Here is a 23,114-nt window from a genome sequence, read left to right as displayed (position 1 = left end):
CTAGCAATATCCCAAGCACTTCGTTCCCAGTGCCTGCTGGGCCCACCAAGCATTGATTGTCTGCCTTCTCCATTACATTCACTCCTCAGGCTAGCCTGGCACAGGGCTTTCAAACTACTGAGGAAACCGGCTCTGTCAGCGATGAGGACCCAGCTCCTCTGTGCCAGTATCACCCCGGTGTCTCGTCGAGACCCCACTCCTCCACTTCCCGGCCGCCCCGCACCTGAGGGGGAGGCCTGCCCGCAGCCCGGGCCCTGCCGCCCCGCCGCGCAGCAGCCAGCCGCCGCGGCGGCCCGGTGAGGCGCCGCAAATCGAGCCAGGAGGCAGCGGGGAGGCGGGACGAGGGCGGCAGGGCGAGCCAGCTGTCCCCGCGGCCGCTGCTCCCGGCGGGACCGGGCGGCACAGGCGGCGGCAGGGCGGCCATGACGGCGGGCAGCTCCGCGCGCGCGGGGGGGCGAGGGGGGGGGACGCACCACCCCGCATCCCGCCCGCCGCCATTTTGCCTGGTGTGCGTCGCTTCCGCTGCTGGGAAGTAAACAGGGAGGGAGGGAGCGACGCGGGCTGGACGGGACGGAAGCGCTGGGGTCGGCTTCGGTGGAGGGAGCTGATGTGGCCAGAGCGGAGGCGCCAGTGCGGCCCGAGTCCCGGTTAATGCGGAGCGCAGCAGGGAGCCGCCAGGTGAAGGGCTGGAAGGGGGGGGCGGCGGCGCAGCAGGACCTTCCCCAGGCCCGCGGCCGCGCTGCCGTGCGGGGCGGAGAGCGGGGTCCGAGCAGTGGGGGCGGCGGGGCTCGGGGCCCTGCCCGGCAGCGGGGCGCCGCGCTGAGCTGGAGGAGCCGACCCTGAGGTGAAGCTTCTCCGGGAGCAGCGGGACTTAAAACCTGTCCCTCCGTGTTTATAGGGTGTCGCTGCGTCGCAGCCGCCTGGTACAAACGGTAGTAAATGGGAAACCCCTCGTCGTTCTCGGCAGAACTCGCGGTTCGGGGCGATTAGGGGTTCGGTTCATGTCTGGGCGCCCCCCATTAGCGCGTTCCTTTCTGGAAGAGCCTTACTGGAGGTGTCAGACAGCGAGCGCCCTGAGGCTTCTCCATGGGAAAGCGTTATCAGCAGCCGCGAACGGTTGTTAGGGGTTTGTTTGTTTGGGTTTGGTCTTTTTTTTTTTTTTTTTTTTTTTTAAACTGCCATTGTGTTCTGTCTGCAACCTTACTCGGCAACAAAAACAACGCTGAGCATGTGCTTTGCTTCTCCTCCCACTTTGTGACTGAACTGTGTGATTTATGGTTGAACATGACCATACTGCCTGCGAGGTAGCGTGGGCTGCGCCCAGCTGCGGAGTTCAGAACACAGATTCAGAAAGAAGTTGTTATAGTAGGTTGAGTAGTTTACTTGGAAAATCTTTAGGAGTCAGGCATCCTGATTTCACGCGTCTTTCTGTCCTGGTAGACCTGGGTATTTTCCTTGGGGGTTTGTGGTTTTTTTTTTGTTTGCTGGGGTTTTTTCTCCCCTTCCTGTCACGATCTTAGATTTTAAAGGAAAGTTGGTTATAGCAGCAATTTGGAAAACCGACCAGTGATAAGTGTGTCCTGAGTATGTCAGGGAGAGTTAAAAGCAAGATTAATGGTTCAGGCATTGTAAGAAGTGATAAGCAATCGTTGTTTGAAAAATAGGCTGTGCCTATGCAGTAATATGCTAGAATAGAATTTTGCATCGTCTTCCTCATTGAGAAGTTATTTCTGTTGGCCTTGGATTTAAAATGGTTAGATCTTCAGACTATCAGATACATAAAACAAAGTGAACTGCCTTAATTGCATTTGCCTGTTTCTGTGTGAAATTTGCAGAAAGATTTACTCTCCTCAGTGGCTTTTTTTTTTTATAAATAATTTGTACATGACTTTGCAAACTTTTGTAGGCAAATCTGCATTCTTTCAATTTGTGGAGTTTTTTTATTGTTAAGCATGTTAAGGGGTTGAAATCAGTTATGTTTTTAAAAAGGTATTCCAGTACTTCAGATTCTGAAAGAGATGAAAAAAACCAAATGAACAAATTACTTAGAAATTAGATTACAAATAGTCATTGAAATCTTAAAAAACATTATTTAGTCTTGAGCTTAGACTTACCACCCCCCCACCCCCCCCCCCAGCTCTTTGGAAGAAGTTCCACAAGGAGATATTTTTGAAAACTTATGTTTACTCTCTCCTTTCCATTACAGGAGCATTTGAGATGTCAGTAAACAAAAAGCTGTCTGGAAATGTCTTTTCCCATCCCCTACTTTTCAAGCCATGGCACTTAAAACACATAACATCTTACTTTCAAGAAAGACTGTCAGCTGAAATTCATCCTCAGTATAGTTTTAGTGATGGCCGTATTGTCTTTTTTTCATTGGCTCTAAATGGCTATAAAAACTTGGGATAGTACCACACAACTTCAAGAGTGGCTTTTGATCCGTAACCAGCACATATTAACTACTCAGAACTCACCAAAGTTAGCTCACAGGTGCATCTTTTAAGTTGGCTGTTGATGACCTGGGCCGCTTTTGTCAGCCGTATCTCAGAGATTCTTCCAGCTGAAGAATTCATACAGTTTTGACAGTGGCAGCTCACTTCTTTTCTTAAAAAAAGTAAAAACGTGTTTGATCTAGTGCCTGTGTCTATGAAAAGAGCGGTTGTAGTAAGTGTGCTGTATATATGTGCATCAGCTCTACTGTCCATGCACAGTAGCCCCTATAATGCAATGAGAAAATCCAGAACTTGACTCCCTAATACCATGATAAAAGTAGCCTACCTAACTAGAAATTCATGCACATATATTATCTTATTAACAAAAGATGAGGCAGGATCTCTGTAAAGGAAGGCTTGAAGAGTCAAGTCTAACAGTTACCTTATGTAGTTTTTTACAGCTTAACAAGAGATGGCTTTGGAAAGACTTAAAGACATCAAACTCGCTATCCCAAATTTGGCAAGTGAACAGCTTGCGTATGCTGGTTGCTCACTATAACCTCATTGTTTGGAATATCTGTTTGGCCTAAAGTTTAAAGGAATGTTTCATTTCAGACTAGCTTATTAGAAGTAATATTCTTGGACTATGCTTTTTATCTCAAACACAAACATGACCGGTTTACAGTGGATTTGAAAACTAATCCTTTATTAGTTTTAAATTTAATTATTCAGTTTTCATGGTTGCAAAATCCAGTTCCTTCATCTTTTTGTTAGTTGCAGATGGTTCTAAGTCATTATTCAGTTTTCTTGCTTCTCTTCTGTACCAGTGAAGTTAGTGGCTCAGCCACAGAACTCTCTCTTGAATAGAAAGCTCGTTTCAGCACAGGAGTCATGTTTTGCATAGTCTCATAATCATGAGCTGTGAGTCACAGTAAGTAGTTCTCACCAAGCAAGTAGCGATTTTTACCCAGTAGCGTTTTGCTTTCAACGCGTGATAGCTTGCTTTTGTCATGTGAATAGGCAGGATTAAAGCCTTTTAAAGATAGTTAAGGACATGCTGGCTTTGAGAAAATAATCTGTGACGCATTGAATGATAAACAGTATAATTTTTCACTTGTATATCTAGTGTATTACACTTTTTTTAAAAACCAAGACTTGTACTTAGTTGCAGTACATAGCAGAGTAAGTTCATTGTCCTGGTCCCAGGTGAACGGGGTATATGATAATCTTACATGTGTAATTGTACTTGAATGTTAAACCAGAATGATTTCACTGTGTATGAAGTCCATGTTTATCTTCTAGAAATCAGGGGGGCTGGGGGGGTGCTTATACCACCCCTGGATTCTCTTAGCTTTTTACAGATTAGAATTCAGTGTATTGTACTCCAGTGTGAGATCTCGTTCAGAACCCTTTAGGACATGGTGTGCATGCCATTGAGGCTTTTAGAAATAAATGATTGGTTGCTAAATTCAGTTGTAAGCTGGCATGTACAAAAGACCACGCTTTGATCAAAATCCAGTACTAGATTTATTTCAGATGTATGTAGTGGTGGAGTTTTTTTCCTCTTTAATAATGTGATACAAGATAGAACTTGTGTAAGTGAGACCGCTATGGAAGAAGTATATGCTACTGAGAATGAGATAACCTTTTGCCTCATCTCTGCTGAATTTAGTATGATTTTGAAGAAAGTTTGCTGACTCTTCTGTAAACTTTTTTTGTGGCTTGAAACTTCCAGACTCACTGGAAACCTTTCATAATCCCTATTTACTAGTTAGTTGGAGGAACAAAAGCACACCAGTGCTTTTAATGAAATATGTTTTTAAGAATAGTGATTTAAAATAGATGCATTTTGAAGTAACCTTTTTTTAAAAAATACATACATTTAGAAAAATACAGGTTCTTCCTGTCTGGGTATAAAAATTAATTGGACAGATAGAACATCTGCGAGATGCAATGCCTGCAAACATACATACCTCATTGTTTAGTTTCTTGCTTGACTTTTGCCTTCCACAGTTTCAAGTGTTGTTTTTGGTAAATAGGACTGGGACAGCAATATGCTGTCAGTGGTCACAGAATTGTTTAGAAGAGCATCTTCCCATTAGTAGGAAAGTAGATTGTTACTCAACAAAATAGTAAAACAAATTAGGTTCAAAGTGTTTTCAAACACCAAATTGAAATGCTGAAAGGGGAGTGACTGTTATGAATGAATCAGCACTGTTAATTGTTAAGTAATATTAAAGATATCTCTTTAGAGGGTAATGGTATTTTTAGACTACCGCTTCAAATTCATTGGGCTTTTTCTTTCCCTGAAAAAAACCCTCTGTAAAAGTGTGACTACAGAAAACATGCTTTTTTACCTCCATAGTTTCCTATTAATACTGTTCTTCTCAGCTCTGTTATATTTACACAATATATGGAAAACATTTTTGTATTGTTTTTATAGAATGAAACGAGGAAGGAAAACTAATGAGGCAAACAACAGTTCATCTGAAGAGACAACTGAGAAAGAATCCAAGAGACACAAGGTTATCGATGAGAAGACCATAGTTGTGCAGAGTCCTGACTGGGCGAACCTGCTTCAAGACATTATCCTGCAGGTGTTTCAGTACTTGCCCCTTCTGGATCGTGCTCATGCGTCCCAGGTCTGCCGAAGCTGGAACCAAGTGTTTCATATGCCTGATCTCTGGAGGTGTTTTGAGTTTGAACTGAATCAGCCAGCTACATCTTACTTGAGGGCTACACATCCTGAACTAATCAAGCAAATAATAAAGAGGCATTCCAATCACCTGCAGTATGTAAGCTTCAAGGTAGTGTATTTTATAGGCTTTTAAAAGTATTTTTATAAAAATAAAAGCAGTTGTTAAACTTGGTTATTTTTTCTTTACTGCATTTTATTTGGAATATTTTAAGGAAATAGCTCTGGTACTCTTGAGACAGTTTTGATGGTTCATCTATATAAATATAAAAGCATGAAAAGTATGATTTAATTAAAGTTGGTAATAGAAATACTGATGATAAGTGGTAATTGACAACTATGATCAAAACATTTTAGCATGCTGAAAATTAAAGAGTATTACTAAGTGTTAGGAGAGGCTTATGATGATATATTTGTGATTAGGATTGTCAGTTATTTAAAAAGAAATCCGGCAGCTCTCAGTGTCGTAGGCCTTGTTTTCAGGCCTAGTTTACTGAAGAAATGGGTTCTCTAAATGGGTATATAGATATGGAGGTTACCTCCCATTGCATTTGTTTTTGTGAATATGTTTTCAGGACAAGAACTTGGAATAACAGTCCTGAACATACCGTTTCATTGCCTTAATTCCATTAGGTGGAGATTTTTTTGTTTGGTGTAGGTTTTTGGTTTTTTCTCTTTTCTTGTAGCATTTTAGCTGTCTAAAATTAAGCCTCAGTGAACTGGCAGAACGACTTCAGCTCTGATACTACTGTATGTGTGGGTACCTGCTTCAGAATTAAGTTTGATCAGGATGCATACATTGAGTGTTTCTCCAGTTCACATCCTGTACGGACTTGGATCTAATATTCATCGTTAGAAAACATGTAGTGCACAGAGAGTGACTTCAGTACTACTATTAAGCAGCTATCAATTTTAGTACTAAATTGTATGGGATTGTCTGTGTAATGGCATCTACTCAGCACAGCTGCATTTCAGTCAGCTGAAAAAGTATGTGGGTTTTGCAAAGGATGGTATATCTACTGATTGTGCTTGGCTAAGAAATACCATCTGGTGAGAACTGGCTTTGTTAACATCATGGAATTACTTTCAGCAGATGAAAACCTTTAACATTGGTTTACGTATCACTGTGTTTTAGAAGAGTGCTGTGAAACAGTCACAGCTGCATATGCATCAGCTATGTTACCAGTTTGGAAAGAAAATTACTCCTACAGCAAGGTGGACACGCTAGTTGTTTGTTTCTGAGATCTGGCAGTTTTAATGTAGGGAATCATCAGCATGTGGGTAGCTGCAGACCTCTGCCTGATCACATGTATTGCTACAGCTTGGTGCAGTATCAGATACAAACTGTTACCACAAGGTCTGCAGGGTTTATCAGTGTCCAAATAAAGGAAATTTATAGCAGTATTGAGATGGCCTTCCACTGTCTGTCTCCCCTCTACATTGCTTTGCATCAAGTCATTTTGAAGGATTTCAGATGCTCTTCGCTGGTGGGGTGATACCCACATTGTTCCTTGAACTGTCCCTTTGGTGTTGCAGCATGAAGAATAGATTGCAGGAAATAGTAAGGAGCAAGGATAATCACAAGGAAGTGGCTGTAACATTGACTGTTGCTCTGTCAAGGCTGAAAACTTGGGGTTTTTCTTTTGTAGGCAAAGAAAGATTGGATTGTCGGAAATAAGGTTTTTCAGCTTGTGTTCAAGCAGAAAATGAAGATTTGTTGGACTTGGATCAGTTGGTGGGAAGGTTGCATATCTTATGGTAGACTTAAAATTGGTCTTCTGATCAAGCTTTTTGCTGTTCTGTAGATTTGCAAAGCTGTCATGCCTACTGTAATAGATAGAGAATAATAACAGAACAATAAGAAATCATTCAGAAAACACATCTGACCGTTGAAGGAAATCCACTGAAGGCACATTAAGTGATTTGGTTGTGTAACAAGCAGGCTAATTAAGATATTTTTTTGTTCCCAGTGTATCTGTTGCATATCTGTTGTGGTATTAATGATGAAGGCCTAGTTATTTAGGTTCGTATCACAATGGACTTAACCATCCAGCAGCTCTGTGTTATGAGCTGAGTCACTGTAGGAGGAAGCAGCTTTCTCAGACAGTAAAATGTTTATAGAATTCATGCGTTTTTATAAGGAGGAATGTAAAGAGGAAGTGGGGTAGGCTCCAGACCCAAATGAACCTCTGCTTCCTAGTATTTGATGTGGATTGAGTATCTGGGAACAAACTGTTTAGGTGACCCCTCACTGTGCTAGATTTTATCAAAGTGTTTAGGAGAATGGTAAATTTCTAGTAAATTGTCTCGGATTTTTGGCATGTACTTTTTTTGGGGGAAAAAAGAATTACATTGATGGATTCCCAGTGAGGAATTTCAGAAGGTAAAGTGAAAAAAATGTTAAAAGTACATCTACTCTGCTTCGCTCTTTTGTAAAGACTATGTGTGATGCAGTGTATTTTGGACAATAAATCTGTTTTGTTTTAAGGTGGACAGTAGCAAGGAATCTGCAGAAGCAGCTTGTGATATTTTATCACAGCTGGTGAATTGCTCTCTGAAAACACTTGGGCTAATTTCAACTGCCCGGCCAAGCTTCATGGATTTACCAAAGGTATTTAAATATGTATATTTTTCTATAGCAAAGTATTGCAGTGTTTCATAGTGTATTTCTGTTAACTTTATGAAAAGTTTTGTTGGAAGAATATGGATCTTTGGTAAAGATAACTGTTTTTGCTGGGCTCTATTAAAGGGAGGAACTGAGATGATGTACTAAAATGGTTAACTTATTCTCTGCACCATGTGAGAAGTTAGTCCTGACCTTGTTCTTCCAAGTCCTCCTGTCTACTGACCTCAATGTGGTACTGAGCAGCATGATGCAAGTCAGGAGGCTAGATAATTCCTGTCTGTGTCATTGTACCGTGGGTGATGTTTAGGGGGCTATTACAATTGAATGAGTGGGAGGGTTTAATCCATGTGAACTTGCTGTAGGGGTTGTATTATCAATGAGCACTCTTCAGAAAGCAATATGATCGTGATTTTCAATAATTCATGCCACACAGTCAAGTGTCAGATTCTTAGGCAGCGTGCACTGTATTTCTGAAACTTTGTCAGATTTTTACATTGCATGCTTACCAAAATTTACATTTTGTTAGAAGGCATCTGATCTGGAAGACAGTAGATCTCTTATGTGTGCTTCTAAACAGGAATTCCTGCTAGTGAGGTAGAAGTGTATTATTGCTGAGGAGCAAGAGAGTTTTGGGGTAACTTGGACTGTTTTATGGCAGTGACATCTCGAATGTCTCACAGCCTCAATTCTTGTATCTGGTCCTTCACATACATGTGGACTGGATTCAACTAGACTATTAGCTGGATCTCAGTGATGTCATTGCTGATGATGGCAACAAGGACACAGAAGAAATAGGGACAGCCCGAGGAGAGGAAGCAGGCTATAGGTTTAAGCAAGGTTAGCTACAGAAGGATTATCAATTACTATCCTTAGCAGTGATCACAGATGCATCATGTAGTTCTCTTGAATATGTATTTTTAATCCTTAATATTCAAAGAGGCTTTCCAGATCTTTAACTAGTTTCTGCATGTTTTTTCCTTTTTTGATGTGCTTTGAGATGTGACTATAAGAAAATCTGAATGTAGTTAAAACAATCCACAGACTCAGTGTGTTAGAAATACTTTGTCCTTTCAGCTCTTGTATATTATTTCTTAGTGAGAAAGCTAAAACAGCACTCGGGACTAGTTTTCACTGGAGGGGTATGTTATGGTCCTGTTCAGCTTCCTGAGTAGTTATTTGCATGGCCTTACTCAGCTTCAAGGCTTCTAAAATCCAGGCTTTCTCTTTTTTTTTTTTTTTTTTTTTTTTTTTTTTGTTCCCAATAGGTTCACATGTGGCCTTTAAAAATATATATTCTAAATGAGCCAAAATCAACTCTAGGCATAATTTGCCTTTTGATGTTTACCACTCCATTAATACTGTCACTGGCATATAGGACCGGCAATGTTTTTCAAATTTTCTTGGACCACTAATGAAACTAAAGAATTGAATTGGACAATGAATAAGCTCTTGTGGGAAGCCATTAGTAACAGGGCCATTGATGAGAAGCAGGCAAAGATAAATGGATCTGAAAAATGTTTAACACTACACTTTTTTTAATTATTTTTTTTATCATTCTGTATGGGAATTCTGAACTACTTTGTGCTATCTTCATCGGTGCCCTTCTGATTTCAACATGACAAATATTTGTAAATAGCACTTAGCTTTGTGTTGCCTAGTCTTTTGCTAAGCACATTCTACATAATCTTTTAAAGAGTCATACTGTAGGCTACATATGTGGCAATATGGAAAAGGCATTAAGTCACCAGCTTTTACATTTTGGGATGTTGCCTGTCTTTGGTAGCTCTTCAAACTGTGATTTCAAATTACGTGGTTTTGTAAACATGGTTAACTTTCTTTGCCTTTCTATTTAACAGCCTTCTTAGCAAAGGGAATTACATTCTAAATATAGAGAATAAAAACACAGTACTAACTTTTAGAATGCAGAATGGAAATATTAAAGCACCTTTTCTTCTGTACATAACATATATAATCAGCATGTTGTCAGTATAGTTGGGAGTGGTCCCTAAAGCCAAAATGCCTAATGATTCTGATTTGAACTTTTTGTTCCCATTTGCGTGAGCTGACTTTAATATTTTCACATCAACATAAACTGTCAATTCCTCTTCTAAATCTAATTGTGAGTGAGTTTTAGCGAAAACCACAAACAGTACATAAGAATGAGCAAATATCTGTATTCAGGATTCTACATGTGAATGTGGCTCAGAGTGGAACAGTATTGAAATCAAAGTAGCAGGTAGTTTTGTGGGGTATGTAATGTAGTGCATGGAGGAAGTACTTTTTTTAAAGTCTTCTATTCAGTCAGTCTTGGAAGAAATTATTACTCACTTCCTTCATACCACTGGTGATTTCTACAAGCAGTGCTGTATCTGCTCCCCAGTCTGCATTTCTCAAGTTAACATCTTGGGCTCTATCTTTGGTGTAAGTTTCAGTGGTTACATAAAAATGCTGAGGAGCAACCTTGAGCACTGGACCTGCATTATCTATGCTGCTTAATCAGTAACTAATTGATCACCTGCTCCTTGGCTCTGTTTGGACTGCTCCAGTTAGTTATCAGAGATAAATGCACTCAAACCCTAAATACTCTTTGTGGATGGTAGGCAGGCAGTGGTATCACTTGGCTTTGGGCACATTTTAACAGGATGGAGTTGCCACTCTTGGTTGTGTTTGCATCTCACCGATACAGCACAACTCACTATGTGGGAATTCCTGTTCAAGAAGATGCTTCTTTTAGAGCAGGGGTCCTCAAACTACGGCCTGCGGGCCGGATACAGCCCCCCAGGGTCCTCAATCCGGCCCCCGGTATTTACAGAACGACCCTGCCCCACCCCCACCCCACCCCCGGTGGGGGGGGGCGGGGGGGGGGGGAAACCAAGCAGCCACAGATGACTGCCACTTAATCCACGTGCCGGCCCCCTGTTTAAAAAGTTTGAGGACCCCTGTTTTAGAGTGTGACTTGCAAATAATCCTCAAAATTAGGGCTTCTAGGCTTTCTCTTTGCTTGCGGTCTTCCTACAGATTTAAGTTGGGATTGTCTCGGGTCAGGTTCTTGATTTATGTTTAATGTTAGACATTCTGATTTGCCAAATGCATAAATTGATAGCAAAAAATGATTATACTTCCTCTACTCAAAAATATGCCAATTTTTAGTATTTTTAATTATGCAGTATTAAAAGTATCAAAAGATTGCTCTTTCAGCAAATGCTGTCAATAAGTGAAAGAATACTAGGACTGTTGTAGAAGCATTGAGATTTTTATTTCAGATACTATTGTTTCTCTTTTTTTTTTTTCCAGTCTCACTTTATTTCTGCACTGACAGTGGTTTTTGTAAACTCCAAATCACTCTCTTCACTTAAGATTGATGATACACCAGTAGATGATCCATCTCTTAAAGTGCTAGTGGCTAACAACAGCGACACGCTCAAACTGTTGAAAATGAGCAGTTGTCCTCATGTTTCTCCAGCAGGTAAGCTCATGTGTTTTGGGGGTTTTGTTTTGTGGTTTTGTTGTGTTTTCAGTGTATACATTTGTCATGGTTTAACCCCAGCTGGCAACTAAGTACCACACAGCCGCTCACTCACATTCTCCCCCTCTGCCCCCAGCAGGATGGAGAGGAGAATCAGGGGGGAAAAAGGTAAAACGCATGGGTTGAGATAAAGACAATTTAATAGAACAAAAGCCACCACATGCAAGCAGAGCAAAACAAAGAATTCGTTCATCACTTCCCATCAGCAGGCAGGTGTTCAGCCATCTCCAGGAAAGCAGGGCTCCAGCATGTATAACTGGGAACGTGCCCCCCTTCTTTCACCAGCTTTATATACTGATCATGGTGTTCATGATATATGAAATATCCCTTTGGCTAGTTCAGGCCAGCTGTCCTGGTTATGCTCCCTCCCAGCTTCCTGTGCACTTGCTCACTGGGGGAGCTTAAAGTCCTTGAGTTAGAGTAAGCACTACTTAGCAGCAACTAAAACATCAGTGTGGTATCAACGTTATTCTCATACCAAATCCAAAACACAGCATTGTACCAGCTAGTGAGGAGAAAATTAACTCTACCCCAGCCAGAACTGGGACAGCATTAAATTCTGTCTGAAACCAGTAAAGACCTGAAAAAACAGGGGTGGGGTGAGAGCGACAATGAATGTATCTACAGCAGCTGTCACTGAATAAAATACTAACTCAACTGGTTGCCAATCCATCCATCCTACTACTGGCAGAGTGACTGCTGAGCTAATAATAGAATAGTGCATGTCTGTTCAGGACAAATATCCAACCTCTTCTAGAACTTTATCAAACTTCATAGCGCACTACTTCTAAAATGACTATTTAAGTATTCCAGTATAATTAGACTTTTTGGAACATGAGTTTCTTTTCTGATGTTCATTATGTATAGGTTTTGAGTGTTGCAAAGTCATGGATTATGAAAGTAGTTCTGAAAGAAAGCAGTTTTATCTTTTGCTGGAGAATAAATGTAGACAGCGTCAGCAAAGGGGAGATGAGACTGAGCTGTGCAGGACTTCCAGCATTACCAAATGGTGGAACTTCATTACCAACTTCATTAACACTAAGCGTGTTTGTAGCAAGAATGAAAACAGCTTGTATCAGAATGAAATCACTGAAGATTGTTGGAGTTCATAGGATTAATGTTTGTGGAAGAATTATACACAAGAAGTTTAAGATTGATTCACAGCCCATCAACACTTACGGTTTTTCACTGAGAAATGGAAGATGAATTGTAAATGAGATGCTGGCAACATAGTTCAGTTCTTCTGAGGATGAGTAGAAACTACTGTAGTTTTTTCATGCAATTATATCGCAAGTGTAAATATTGGGTATATTATATGTAAAATTCACCAGCAGGACTTTGGTATGTGGGGAAAATCGTACTGTGGCAGAGAGCGTGTTACTGTAGTGATAAAAAACAAAACACAAACTTAATACCTTTTGCAGTCGCAGCTCTCAGACAAAACCTTGTGTTTGGTTTTATATAAGGAAGTCCTGCAAGTGCAGGTTTGTTTTGTAGCAGATTTGTCTAGCAAAGTGTTCAGCATGTGAACTGGAATGTTACTTCCTTCAAAGCTTTGTAAGCCCTTTGTAAAGGGGGTTGCTTAAATGGGCTTGAGTGACTGGTTTTCCTGACTTAAAATCTTGTTTGAGAATCGTTGTGTCTGAGTACAGGAGCCATAATGTGTCTGTTGAGAGGAAGAGGCTCCAGCAGGAGTGTAGCTGGGCAGAGAGAGTAATTTCCTTGGACTTGGATCCAAGTGTAAACTGTCAGCTCTAGCAGACTTTGCTGGCTTGTGGCTAGTCCTTGCCAGAAGGTTTTATGGAACATCATACACTTGATAATTTGGGAGGGGGCATCAGTTTACAAAGTTCTTTGACTGGTGTATACTGGTTGATGTATCTTGTACAATGTTTTTAATCGAAGGAACAATGGGTAGGAAATGGTAACACCTGTTTAAGGAACAAGAAGCCCAACTGCTATCGTCCTTCATGGAGTGGAGGTGAATAGAATGGGAGCAGATGCATTAGTGAAAAAAACAGAAGAGTGCTAAGTAAATGGCAAGAGAATTTGATTGCTTAATTTGGGTAGGAATGTACCCTGAGACAGAGAAAAAAGTGGATGTATTGGGTTTGTGTGACAAAGGTTTGGTAGTCGGGCCAGGGCTACAGAGGTCGCTTCTGTGAGAATCTGCTAGAAGCTTCTCCTGTGTCTGATGGAGCCAATGTCAGCTGGCTCCAAGACGGACCTGCTGCTGGGCAATGCCAAGCCCATCAGCAATCGTGGTAGTGCCCCTGGGATAATTTATTGAAGAAGGAGGGGAAAAATCCTGTGCAACAGCAGCTGGACAGAGGAGTGAGACTATGAGAGGCACAGCCCTGCAGACGCCAGGGTCAGTGAAGGAGGGGCAGAAGACGCTCCAGGTTCTGGAGCAGAGATTCCCCTGCAGCCCATGGTGAAGCCCGCGGTGAGCCAGGCTGTGCCCTGCAGCCCGTGGAGGTCAGTGGTGGAGCAGACCCCCACCTGCAGCCCGTGGAGGTCAGTGGTGGAGCAGACCCCCACCTGCAGCCCGTGGAGGTCAGTGGTGGAGCAGATCCCCCACCTGCAGCCCGTGGAGGTCAGTGGTGGAGCAGACCCCCACCTGCAGCCCGTGGAGGTCAGTGGTGGAGCAGACCCCCACCTGCAGCCCGTGGAGGTCAGTGGTGGAGCAGATCCCCCACCTGCAGCCCGTGGAGGTCAGTGGTGGAGCAGATCCCCCACCTGCAGCCCGTGGAGGTCAGTGGTGGAGCAGATCCCCCACCTGCAGCCCGTGGAGGTCAGTGGTGGAGCAGATCCCCCACCTGCAGCCCGTGGAGGTCAGTGGCTGGAGCAGATCCCCCACCTGCAGCCCGTGGAGGTCAGTGGTGGAGCAGATCCCCCACCTGCAGCCCGTGGAGGTCAGTGGTGGAGCAGATCCCCCACCTGCAGCCCGTGGAGGTCAGTGGTGGAGCAGATCCCCCACCTGCAGCCCGTGGAGGTCAGTGGTGGAGCAGATCCCCCACCTGCAGCCCGTGGAGGTCAGTGGTGGAGCAGATCCCCCACCTGCAGCCCGTGGAGGTCAGTGGTGGAGCAGATCCCCCACCTGCAGCCCGTGGAGGTCAGTGGTGGAGCAGATCCCCCACCTGCAGCCCGTGGAGGTCAGTGGCGGAGCAGATCCCCCACCTGCAGCCCGTGGAGGTCAGTGGCGGAGCAGATCCCCCACCTGCAGCCCGTGGAGGTCAGTGGCGGAGCAGATCCCCCACCTGCAGCCCGTGGAGGTCAGTGGCGGAGCAGATCCCCCACCTGCAGCCCGTGGAGGTCAGTGGCGGAGCAGATCCCCCACCTGCAGCCCGTGGAGGTCAGTGGCGGAGCAGATCCCCCACCTGCAGCCCGTGGAGGTCAGTGGCGGAGCAGATCCCCCACCTGCAGCCCGTGGAGGTCAGTGGCGGAGCAGATCCCCCACCTGCAGCCCGTGGAGGTCAGTGGCGGAGCAGATCCCCCACCTGCAGCCCGTGGAGGTCAGTGGCGGAGCAGATCCCCCACCTGCAGCCCGTGGAGGTCAGTGGCGGAGCAGATCCCCCACCTGCAGCCCGTGGAGGTCAGTGGCGGAGCAGATCCCCCACCTGCAGCCCGTGGAGGTCAGTGGCGGAGCAGATCCCCCACCTGCAGCCCGTGGAGGTCAGTGGCGGAGCAGATCCCCCACCTGCAGCCCGTGGAGGTCAGTGGCGGAGCAGATCCCCCACCTGCAGCCCGTGGAGGTCAGTGGCGGAGCAGATCCCCCACCTGCAGCCCGTGGAGGTCAGTGGCGGAGCAGATCCCCCACCTGCAGCCCGTGGAGGTCAGTGGCGGAGCAGATCCCCCACCTGCAGCCCGTGGAGGTCAGTGGCGGAGCAGATCCCCCACCTGCAGCCCGTGGAGGTCAGTGGCGGAGCAGATCCCCCACCTGCAGCCCGTGGAGGTCAGTGGCGGAGCAGATCCCCCACCTGCAGCCCGTGGAGGTCAGTGGCGGAGCAGATCCCCCACCTGCAGCCCGTGGAGGTCAGTGGCGGAGCAGATCCCCCACCTGCAGCCCGTGGAGGTCAGTGGCGGAGCAGATCCCCCACCTGCAGCCCGTGGAGGTCAGTGGCGGAGCAGATCCCCCACCTGCAGCCCGTGGAGGTCAGTGGCGGAGCAGATCCCCCACCTGCAGCCCGTGGAGGTCAGTGGCGGAGCAGATCCCCCACCTGCAGCCCGTGGAGGTCAGTGGCGGAGCAGATCCCCCACCTGCAGCCCGTGGAGGACCCCACACCACAGCAGGTGGATGCACCCAAAGGGGGCTGTGACCAGTGGGCAGCCCGCGCTGGAGCAGGCTCCTGGCAGGACCCGTGGCTCCCTGGAGAGAGGAGCCCAGGCTGGAGCAGGTTTGCTGGCCGGGCTTGTGACCCCGCGGGGGACCCACGCTGGAGCAGCCTGTGCCTGAAGGGCTGCACCCCGGGGAAGGGACCCACGCTGGGGCAGGGTGGGAAGGACTGCAGCCCCTGGGAAGGGCTCGTGTGGGAGAAGTTCATGGAGGGCTGTCTGCCGGGGGGGACCCCAGGCTGGAGCCGGAGCAGAGTGTGAGGAGCCTCCTGCTGAGGGGGGGGAGCGGCAGAGACAGCGTGTGAGGGACTGACCGCAGCCCCTGGTCCCTGTCCCCCTGTGCCACTCGGGTAGAGAAGGTAGAGAATTTGGGAGTGAAGCTGAGCCTGGGAAGAGGGGAAGGGTGGGGGGAAGGTGTTTTAAAATTTAGTTTTATTTCTCATTATCGTACTCTGATTTGATTGGTAATTAATTAAAATAATTTCCCCAAGTTGAGTCTGTTTTGCCCATGATGGTAATTGGTGAGTGATCTCCCTGCCGTTATCTCAACCCTTCGGTTACAGTTTCTCTCCCCTGCCTGGCTGAGGAGGGGAGTGATGGAGTGGCTTTGGTGGGCACCTGGCCGCCAGCCAGGGTCAACGCACAGCAGTGGAACGAAAGAAATTCACCAATATGTGGATAGTTGGCTTCAAGAGCAGGCAGGCTGCCAAAATAAAGACTCTTGAAGGAGAATGAGATCTTTTTGAGCACTGAGACTTCCCTGCATTTTTTTTTTCTGATGGGAATATTGTAATGAGTAGGCTGCTATAAAAGTGGAAGAACTTTAATTGAACCAAAAGGGCCATGAGTTATGCAAAACTAACTACTTATACCTGCATTTAAAATGGTATAACATGCCTTCAAATTGCAGGAGGTGGGTGTGGGGAGGTAGGGTAGTGCTCATTACCAGATTAGTTCTCAGGAAATGTGTTATTGAAGGACAGAGAAGAGTAATGCAAGTAGTGGAAGAGACAGAGTCCACCACTGCAGGGATAAAGGGAAAAGATTGATGTCAAACTGTGAATTGCTTCCAAAGGATGCTCTGAATAATTCCTAATTTACCGTACAAAGGTAGGAGAGGCATGTTTGAGTTTGGGCTGGACAAACAAAGGCAGCGATGTATTTCTGATCTTGGTGAGCATGTGTGAAGTTTCTTCTGATTGCTCTTTCCCCTCTGAACTTTAACTTGCATTAGAACTGCAGCAGTACCTTGTAAAACAAAATAACGGTTATTTTAAAATCCACATTGATGTGCTGCTGTTTATTACCTGAACTATTAGCTATTGGAACAGAGGGAACTGAAAGCACTTCCATAAAGGCTGTGTTTCTGCTGTGCTTTAGGGGTGGGAGGGTTGCTCCTCTTGGAATGGGGGGTGGGGGAGAAGGGCGGGTGTAGGATGAGTCTGCATCAGCAGTTTAGCAGAGGGGTAATTTTGATGCGGTGCTGTATGATATCAGAACGATGTACTTTTCGGTGACACAAAGGTTTGGGCAGTGCTGAGGGATGTTGTGAACAGCACGGGCTCCAGGCAGCCCCTCCGGTAACGATCTGCACTGCATTCATTGTCAGTTGCTATATGCAGGTTATGTAATTTCATTGACAGTGTGTGATGAGGATGCCCAGGCCCCTAAAAAATTGCAGCCAGCTGAACCCCAGTTCTTCCCTTTTCGCCTCGCACCAGTCAATAATGTACCTTTATAAAGTTAACAAAGACTTCTTGAAGGATGGCAGTTTGGACAACAAGCTGGTTTGGATGCTAAATTTGTAGTGAGTTGTTTTTGGAAACTGGTGATGAGACAGGTGCATGAATCTGAAATATTTCCTGTGTCAACAGACCCAGGTGTTGCGAAGCAGCGTGCCTAAGGCTGCTTAAAGGGAGTGGTCCTAGTAGCCCTTATGGGAGTGTTGCTGTAAGAATAACTGTGCTATGATTTAAGGGCAGGAAATTGTCTCTGGCACGTGTAGAAGGTACACAGAAGTTTGCAGTTGTTCTAATTTTGTACTCCTATCTTAAACCCCAATAAATCTGTATGTTCCCTTCACCTTGGATTCCATCCCTTTGTCCCCCAATGAAATAATGAGTATGCTTACATATATACACTGGTTTTACAGGAAATAGTTACAGTAAGAGTTGGGTTAAAATTATGTTAACGTATATTCTGGGTTTTTTTAATTTTAATCTGTAACTTCTTTATTTAAAATTACAATATTTGATACTGTTAGAAAAGCTGCTGATGCATGTGTCCTTGCAGGTCCTCGGGTGAAAAATACATCTTTTCTTGGTGTAAATATTCATGCAGTATTTTTACAGTAATTTGTTTTCAAGTGTTTTTAGGCTCAGTATAGGCTCCTCTTCTGAGTTTAATAACTGCATCTTAAAACAGCTTATGTCTTTCTGTATTTCTTCCCATTGCTTTAAAGCTATAGTGGACTGAGCTCAGGTTTTTCAGTTCCATATTAAACACTGTTCTCATCTCCTGTGTTAATGGAAGACCATATCCCAAATTTTACGCAGTTTTCTCAGTCACATGAAATGTGGAAGACTCTATTCTTTTTTTTTTTTAATGTTTTTTTTTTTATTGTTTTGTTGGGTTTTTTTAGTACTGTTACCAGTGTGGTACCATTGCTTGTATCTGCAGGTAGGATGAGTGGAAACCTTAAAGACAGAACTGAATTCTTTTTGTTAATGTCTTTGTCTTCCATGAGCAGCAAGTTAAATTGACTCATTAAAAGGAGAGTCTGAAAATCATTGCTATAGCAATTGCTGCTATGAATTTTTAGTGGTTTCCCTCTTTTTTCATTTGCTGTTTCTTTTCCAAATTTAAGTATTTATACTTTGCTAGAAAGAACAAATGCTGACAGCAACAACTTCTGTATTTAATTAAAATCCAGCATTCAATTTACCTTTGCTTTCTGTAGGTGATGAATTTAGTTCATGGTTGCTTTGTTAGCCACAGAGGGAGAGTGCAGTTTTTTCAGAGCAGGCTAGGGACAAACTCATATTGTTATGAGTAAGCTCCTTTTACAAGGATGAAGTTGAGTATATGTTGGTCTTACAACAAGGCAGAATGGTCAGAGTATGCTATTTATATACTGATCACATGAGAATCAACTCCCACAGGGAAGTATACAATGCAACATGTTAACTTCTTTAAGTTTCCCTAGCAAAATAGCGATATAGTCACACAGTGTATGTGTATCTTACTGTGTGGGTACAAGGAAGTCACAAGATCATCCTAATATGGAAGAGATTCGTGCTCTGGTTGTCCAGTATGATTTTGTTTCGATGTTAGGTCTTGGTTGCATGTTGAAATACCTGGTCTTTGCACGCTCTTGACATGCATCAACAAATTCACACTTAGGTTTCTCGTTATTAGTGTATTTATCTGTGTAACCCCTTTCATAATGTTCTCTTTTCCCAGGTATCCTCTGTGTGGCTGACCAGTGTCACGGCTTACGCGAGCTGGCGCTGAACTACCACCTGCTGAGCGATGAGCTTCTGCTTGCTTTGTCTTCTGAAAAACATGTCAGGTTAGAACACTTGCGCATTGATGTTGTCAGTGAAAATCCAGGACAGACTCAGTTCCACACGATTCAAAAGAGCAGCTGGGACGCTTTCATCAAGCATTCTCCTAAAGTAAATTTAGTCATGTACTTTTTCTTGTACGAAGAAGAGTTTGACCCGTTCTTTCGTTACGAAATACCCGTCACTCACCTTTACTTTGGAAGATCGGTAAGCAAAGACGTACTTGGCCGCGTTGGGATGACGTGTCCTCGGTTAGTTGAACTGGTTGTGTGCGCCAATGGATTACGGCCACTGGATGAGGAGCTGATCCGTATTGCAGAACGTTGCAAGTATCTGTCCGCCGTTGGCCTAGGAGAATGTGAAGTCTCTTGCAGTGCCTTTGTTGAGTTTGTGAAGATGTGTGGTGGTCGTCTCTCCCAGCTTTCTATTATGGAGGAAGTTTTGATTCCTGATCAGAAATACAGCTTAGAGCAGATTCATTGGGAAGTTTCAAAGCATCTCGGTAGAGTCTGGTTCCCGGACATGATGCCTACATGGTAAAGTCCTTAAAAGACTTCAAGACGGATGGAATAGCACCTTAAACCCAAGCTTACCATATTGCAATTTACTATATAAGCTTATTTAATACTATAGTTTTTACTGTAAGTTACTTCATTGTTTGATTAGAAAATTAATTTTTAATTCAAAAATTATTTGAAACCCAGATTCAAAAATAGAAATCATGGATAGCTCTAAAACCCATTTTCATCCAAACAAAAATCTGGTTTAGATTTGTTCTTTTTCATCAACAGTGACCTCAGACTTCTATGGAAATAAAAAGATGTATTTAATATAACTGAAATGTACCTCCAAAATACCAGTTTAATATGCTGTCCTTCTCTGATTCAGATACTAGTATTGAACATGATCAATTTGATCTTAGGAAACAAACGAAACCCCACGGAGATTGCATGCTTCTGTTGCAGACTATAGCATTTCTAAATCCAGTCATTTAGCTGAGTATCTAGTAGGCTGTTAAATGTACATGTTCTTTTTATAAAAGTCATAAAAGGCAAGAGCAATACACAATAATATAGTTTGGACAATTAAAATATTGTTTGCTACCTTATTCAACAGATTATTAGATCCATCTCTAAAATGTATTTAGCATGCAGACAGACAGTAGTGTGAGCTACCAGAAGTGGTGTGTTTTTTTCCCCCCTCTATGCATTTTAATATAGTTTGCTTATGGGGTCTCAGATCTGTGTCTAAACCTGTTTTAAGGTATTTTGTCTAGCTCAGGAAGCGAAAGCATTCTGGGGAAAAAATGTAGATACATTGTATTTAAAAATATTGGAGTTAATGAGCTTTTCTAGCACATTAACTGGTTTTGCAGCATACGGTTAGATGGAATAATGTATAGTTTATAAAATAAACCCTGCAGTGTTAAATGTGATGACATGGATGCCAACGGTGTGAGACAAGGAAGTCAAAATTTGAATGGTGACCAAGAACCTTTTAACAAAACCTTAGACCTTTTGGCTGCTTTCAGTTTGAGAGAAATGACATTGTAACAGTTGCTTAAGCTGTATAAACTAATTGTATACTGTAAATCTGTTTCAGAAACGTTTATGTATAAAGTGAATGTTTGATAGATGATCATTTTGTATACCTTTAATTCAGCTAGTTTGATCATTTCATAGTATTTAAAAACCTAAAGCAGTAGACTTGTGTGAAGTAGAGCAATAGGCAAAAACTTGTTTTGAGTATTTGGTAAATCAGTTTTATTAAAGAAAGTTTTTAGTCTGTAAGTGGCGTAGGCAGCGTGTTGCCTGTGATCTGGATGTGGCTTGTGACTTCATTTCTGACCGCCAACAGTTACGTTCTTTTTTACTTTATTGATTGGTAACACTAAAGTATTGCGTGGCTGCTGAATGCATTTGAAAGGTGATGGTGAGCCATCAGCAAGGCAAAGCTGTGCCAGCGGTGGGCTGTGCTGCACGCAGGGGTGGTGGTTTCTCATTCGAGCTGTACAGCTAGTGCTGGCAATAGATCGTCTTAATTTCTGATTTCAGTGATGTTTATCCAAATGTATAGTTCAAGTGTAATACACTTATGAGCATATTTAAGTTCATAATTATATTTTGAGCAAACAGTGTTCAGAGGACTGGACATCTTTATAGGGGAATTGTATGTTTCTGTAGAGCTTTGATTTAAAGATTGCATTTTATTAAATACATGGGTTTTGTATTAGAATTTATTAAACTAATGTAACACTAATTTGCTTTTATTTGCATAAAAGGTGTCAATATATTTAGTCTGTAAAAGTAAAAAAGCTCAGTGTTTTTTATATTCTGACTCTCAGAATTGCCTGCACGGTAAAGGTTGAGTAACGCTAGTAATCTGGGGAAGAGAACGTTTTCACTAAATGTGTGAAGTAATCTCACTAGTTGGACCTTGACTGCTGGTGTCCTGATGTTGGCAGTGTGTGTTGGTCTCCTGCTTACCGCTGTGGTAGCGGGAGTAACTGAAAGGCAAGATGCAACCTAAATACCAGAGTCCCCTCACTTCCGGAATTGACATCCGTGAAACCCTGTGTTCTGCTTTTCACAGACAAACCTCTGTCAGACCCTGAGGTGGGGGACATGTCGGCAGCTGAAGGCTTTATGCTTAGTTGTAATGAAACTGCTTCCCCAGCCAGGTACGTGGCCAGCCTTTTCTGAGGCAGTCTCTCTGTTTTGTTGTTTAGACTTCAAAAAGGCCTTCATAAATGCAACACAGTATTGTAATGGCTATCAAAATGTTCAGTGATAAGAAAACTGCTTGGAAGCAGTTGTCTCCCCCACTGGAGGTCAGCAGTCTTTATCCATTGAACCAATTACAGCATCCTTTGCTCAAATAATCCAGCTATAGAACAAACTTCCCAAGCAACCCTGGATTCTAAGTAGCCTCAGTAAAAACTACAATGCTCCTTTTTGGCAAGTCTTGTGCAATTCTTATTTTGCCTTTACACGTTTGGAACAAATTACTTCTTTATTATTAATCTGTGACACAAGTGGTAAAAAGTTCACTAGAAACATGAACATGAGTGTTTTATAGCTGTATAAGATAATTTTCCCTGGGTTCACCTTTACTTCTTGCTGTTGTCAGAAGAAAACCCAGCGTTGGCTTGGTTGTCCAGTTTTGGGTAGGAGTTGTTAATGTGTGCAGTCACAAGTCTTACTTCTGAAAACAAGTGCTACATCATTTCGGGTTTTTGATACAAAATTAATCTTGAAAGCTGTTGATGCTAAACAGCTGGGATAATCCTAACCAGTTACACTAGTTTACCATGAGATAATATATCAGAAGTGAAAAGGTGTGTGAATTAAGAGTAGCTGTTTACATTAACTTTGTAGTTTCATGCAATTTACCCGAAGCTAAAAACTTGTGAATTTAAGTGGGATTTCTTAGTCAGAAGCTTTCACTAACACTATGCAAAGATCTAACCGTGTAAGTAAAAATTGCTATACTTATTCCAATTGTTAAAATTTTCATGTGTGCCAAATTACCTTCCTGTGAATTTAAAGCAGGGTTCAGCTGGGCCTCTTTATATTTGGAGTTGGCCTGACTACAGCCTGAACTTTGTTACGTTACTTCAGAGAGATCTGTCTTCATCTCTGGCCAGTCTAGCTGGCTGCACATGCAATGGTAAAAGTGCTGCTGCTGTATCTAAAACTGGAGCACTGATTTAATGAGGAAACTTGTGAAATCTTAAAGGCACTCGGAATTTCAGCATCTGTGTTTAGACGACAAACTGAATTCATTTTCCTAAAATACAGGTGCTGTAGAAACAAGTTCCTTGGAGACACGATCGAAGTCTACTAGTATTAACGCTGGGACAGTGAAACCACAATTAACCTTAGGTGTTCTGTATGTTCATTTTTTGTTAGGTTTTTCTTGTAGAATCACATCC

The 23,114-nt window shown here is 43.3% G+C and overlaps 1 protein-coding gene across 3 annotated transcripts; it reads left to right on the top strand.

The window, feature by feature from the left end:
• The first annotated feature begins 467 nt into the window (after positions 1-467).
• On the top strand, positions 468-21,494 carry FBXL3 (F-box and leucine rich repeat protein 3). Of its 3 annotated transcripts, XM_037378399.1 has the most exons (6): positions 468-678; positions 899-1,126; positions 4,876-5,239; positions 7,616-7,738; positions 11,048-11,219; positions 19,077-21,494. In XM_037378399.1, exons 3-6 carry the CDS (start codon positions 4,877-4,879, stop codon positions 19,718-19,720), a joined length of 1,302 nt encoding a protein of 433 aa, XP_037234296.1. In that variant the 5' UTR covers positions 468-678; positions 899-1,126; position 4,876; the 3' UTR covers positions 19,721-21,494. The 3 variants fall into 3 exon arrangements, with proteins under 3 accessions (XP_037234296.1, XP_037234295.1, XP_037234297.1); XM_037378398.1 differs by lacking the exon at positions 899-1,126 and having other exon boundaries at positions 469-678; XM_037378400.1 differs by lacking the exons at positions 468-678; positions 899-1,126 and adding an exon at positions 1,156-1,365.
• Positions 21,495-23,114: the final 1,620 nt, after the last annotated feature.

The sequence above is a fragment of the Falco rusticolus genome, chromosome 2, assembly GCF_015220075.1.
Source record: "Falco rusticolus isolate bFalRus1 chromosome 2, bFalRus1.pri, whole genome shotgun sequence".
Classification (NCBI taxonomy): Eukaryota; Metazoa; Chordata; class Aves; order Falconiformes; family Falconidae; genus Falco; species Falco rusticolus.
The sequence above is the reverse complement of the archived record's forward strand: the minus strand, read 5'-3'. Positions and strand labels throughout refer to the sequence as shown.